The following is a 3,303-nucleotide window of genomic DNA, read 5'->3' on the forward strand; positions in this document are numbered from 1 at the left end:
CAAGCTATCGCTTAGTAAATCAGTATTTACTTGACAACATCCGTTCCGTGAGATTATTTTTCCGAGAGAAATCTCAAAACAAAATTTTCCAAAACTTACTAAAATGAGGAAAACCATTTTCCTTTTTATCTCACGGTTACCATGAACCACCAATAACCTCCCACTTAATTGGTTATTAGAGAAAAGAATTTAATTATCCAATAATTAATATTATTATAAATATAAATGATAACCAACTTATCATACTATATTTATAACCTATAGTTTTAATATTTCATCTCATGAAACATATAAACCATAGTTCTTTTTCTATTCCATGGTACTTAATGTAAATCTCATTTACATTAATCCTCCAATAGATGTATCTCATACACTATACTGATCATATCATATATAATCAAAATACCTCTTGTTAATTTGAACATTTCCATTAAGCTACCAAGGGGACCTTATGGACCTGTAGCTCGAAGCTCCAACGATACGTGAATAACTGATTAAACTCTTTAGTCACGAGATCCACCATTCGTTAACTGTCAGGCACTCCACTAAAGACCGATAGCTGAACTCTTCTTTCCACAGATATATTATGTGTCCATCTTAACCAATCAGTAGTGCGACAACCCTTCACAGATCGCTCGTAAGTACAGCTGGGCCAATAACCATTATGCCCCTGTAGTTACATCTAACTCCTTAATTACCACTGATCCCTCTAATCAACATAAGTCATAGTCCTACTATGATTGAGTCCTCTCTTCCAAAGAGAAGTTGTGGCCACTATGTTCAAGCCCAGAAATTAGCCCTTAAAGGAGTTATCTCTCTACTTATCCCTGCTTCGGGAAAGAAGTGAATTCCATCTTGTGGATTGAGTTCCCAGCTCCCAGATCAGACAAGTCCCCAAAAAGGTAAGCTTGTTGAGTTGGCAATCTAGCCACTCTCATCCATAATAATCAAAGGACCGCCCTCAAAGGTAAGAGTTCCCAAAAATTCTTTATTAAAAGAAAAACCGTTCCCATTTTTTCACTTCCAAATAATGTTTGTTCTAAAAACTTCTTTTATAGCTAAAACCAAAAACCTTTAATTCTTACTCTAATTTATCATTTTTCTCACTTCCTAGTCTATTTCTAAATGTTTTTTTTTTTTAATAAACTCTAGATTTCAAACGTTTTCTTACATAATTTTTTATCTCTTTCTAAGGACTTTTCACTTCAACATTTTTATTTCTCACTACATAATTTTTTGAAAAAAAAAAACTCTTTTTTTTTTAAAAAAAATCCCCTTTTATTGTATATTTTCCTCACATTCAGAGGATTTTCTCTTAAAAATATCCCTTTCTGTAAGACAAATTATTCCTTTTAAAAATCCCTTTTTATTTCTTATTTTAATTTTTCATTTTCCTCACTTCCTAGCTTATTTCTAAATGCGTTTCATAAACTCTCTCAAGTTTTTTCTTACTTTCAATTGTTTTCCTTCACAATCTTTTTGTTTTTTCTAATCTCTTTGTAGTTTGTAAGAGGATTTTTCGCTTCAACATTTTTATTTCTCACTACATAATTTTTCGAAAAAGCATTTTTTTTAAAACCCTTTTTATTGTATATCTTTCTCACATTCAGAGGATTTTCTCACGAATTATCCTTTTTATGATAACAAAAACTGGACAGCAATGTCTTCATCCATTCCTCCTCATGCCGCTGGAAACAGCGTTATCACTGCCAATTTCAAATCTCGAAGCCTCCCGATTCACTTTCCGACCGCCAAATCCTTCCGATCGACGCCTTTGTGCACCAATGCCCTCTCCAATTCCCGCTTTCGGAAGGCCGTCCGCCAGTACGACGACCAAAGCACCGCGAACACTCTCTCCAAATCTCAGAACCAAACGAGCGATTCAGTTTATAGTCTTCCGTCGACGGTGGATTTAATGGCTCTCTGCGAGGAGGGTAAGGTCATTGATGCTCTGGAATATATTGGCCAAGGTGCTAATGTCGATTATGGTGTTTTTACTGCTTTGTTGAATTCTTGTTGTAATTTGAAGTTGCTTGAGGCTGGAAGAAGGGTGAATGGGGTGTTGAAGGGGACGAATTTTCGTGGTGATGTGGAATTGAACAATAAGTTGATTGAAGTGTATTCAACTTGTGGCTGTATGAAAGATGCACGTAAGGTGTTTGATAAAATGCCTGACAGGGATACTAGGACTTGGAACTTGATGATCAAAGGGTATGGAGATAATGGGGAAGGAGATGATGGGTTGGCATTGTTTGAGCAAATGAAGAATGTTGGTTTGCAGCCAAATCCAGAAACATTTCTGGTGGTTTTAGCAGCTTGTGCTATAGCTGAAGCTGTCGAGGAAGGTTTGTTTTACTTTAACATAATGGAAAATGAATATGGAATCAGTCCTGAAATTGAGCATTATTTGGGAGTTGTTGATGTTCTTGGGAAATTTGGTCATTTGATTGAAGCTGAGGAGTTCATTGAGAAAATGCCCATCAATCCCACAGCCAAACTTTGGGATGCCCTTAGAAACTACGCTCGACTCCATGGAAACATGGAGCTTGAAGATCGAGCTGAGGAGTTGATGTTCTCTCTCGATCCGTCCACGATGGCCACGACTATCAAACCACCACTGCCTCCACGGAGGAAGGATTCAAGCACAAACATGTTGGAGGAGAAGGACAGGGTGAGGGAGTTTAGATGTGCAATGCCTTATAAAGAAAAGGGTGAAGGGAAGTTGAAAGGATTGAATGGACAAATAAGAGAAGCAGGCTATGTTCCAGATACAAGATATGTGCTACATGACATTGATGAAGAGGCTAAACAGCAGGCTTTGCAATACCATAGCGAGCGGCTGGCCATTGCTTATGGATTGATCAGTACACCGGCAAGAACGACGTTGAGGATCATCAAGAATCTTCGAATCTGTGGCGACTGCCACAATGCAATCAAGATCATGTCAAAAATTGTTGGGAGAGAGTTGATTGTTAGAGATAATAAACGTTTTCATCACTTTAAAGATGGGAAATGCTCTTGTGGGGATTACTGGTAAATACATCAACTGTATCATACACATTGATATTATGCCCTCCTTTGTGATTTACTTGATTGCTCTTCTTTCTCTCTTTTCCTTGCTTTTCCTTTCCTGATAAAAAAACAAGGATTAGAGAAATAATTAGAGGGTAGATTGAAAGATAAAGATTCATAATGAAAATAAACGACTAGATTTTGAGGATTCAGTTGATTTCAAACCAACATGTCAATATAAGCATAGTACAACGATAATTGATGAGGTTGGAGATTCAAATTTCCGTACCC

The 3,303-nt window shown here is 36.8% G+C and overlaps 1 protein-coding gene across 1 annotated transcript; it reads left to right on the forward strand.

Moving 5' to 3' along the window:
- Positions 1-1,351: 1,351 nt before the first annotated feature.
- Positions 1,352-3,088, forward strand: LOC120079061 (pentatricopeptide repeat-containing protein At2g15690, mitochondrial-like). Its single transcript, XM_039033253.2, has one exon. The coding sequence runs from the start codon at positions 1,661-1,663 to the stop codon at positions 3,035-3,037; it is 1,377 nt and encodes a 458-aa protein (XP_038889181.1). The 5' UTR covers positions 1,352-1,660; the 3' UTR covers positions 3,038-3,088.
- The last annotated feature ends 215 nt before the right edge of the window (positions 3,089-3,303 follow it).

Source organism: Benincasa hispida, chromosome 6, assembly GCF_027475165.1.
Source record: "Benincasa hispida cultivar pf3 chromosome 6, pf3_genome.v1.1, whole genome shotgun sequence".
In the NCBI taxonomy this organism is placed as follows: domain Eukaryota; kingdom Viridiplantae; phylum Streptophyta; class Magnoliopsida; order Cucurbitales; family Cucurbitaceae; genus Benincasa; species Benincasa hispida.